Here is a 239-nt window from a genome sequence, read left to right on the forward strand (position 1 = left end):
TCTCGGGCCCGGCCCCCGCGGGAGGTTACTCCGTGCAGCTGGACGCTCTGCACTTCTCTACTTTCGAGGACAGCGCCCTGACGGCGATGATGGCGCCAAAGAACTTGTCGCCTTCTCTGCCCGGGGGCATCCTGCAGCCGGGGCCAGAAGACGCTAGCAAAACTTCGCCCAGGTCTCACAGAAGCGACGGGGAATTTTCCCCCCATTCCCATTACAGTGACTCCGATGAGGCCAGTTAG

The 239-nt window shown here is 61.9% G+C and overlaps 1 protein-coding gene across 1 annotated transcript in view; it reads left to right on the plus strand.

Annotated features, from left to right (window-relative positions):
• The window catches only part of Atoh1 (atonal bHLH transcription factor 1), an 877-nt gene extending 638 nt beyond the window's left edge, over positions 1 to 239 (plus strand). The window contains 1 exon segment of the mRNA XM_033757761.1: positions 1 to 239. This exon segment is cut by the window's left edge and continues 65 nt beyond it. Within this exon segment, the coding sequence (XP_033613652.1) occupies positions 1 to 239 (239 nt within the window).

The sequence above is a fragment of the Fukomys damarensis genome, unplaced genomic scaffold, assembly GCF_012274545.1.
Source record: "Fukomys damarensis isolate Sample0158 unplaced genomic scaffold, DMR_v1.0_HiC HiC_scaffold_32, whole genome shotgun sequence".
Lineage (NCBI taxonomy): Eukaryota > Metazoa > Chordata > Mammalia > Rodentia > Bathyergidae > Fukomys > Fukomys damarensis.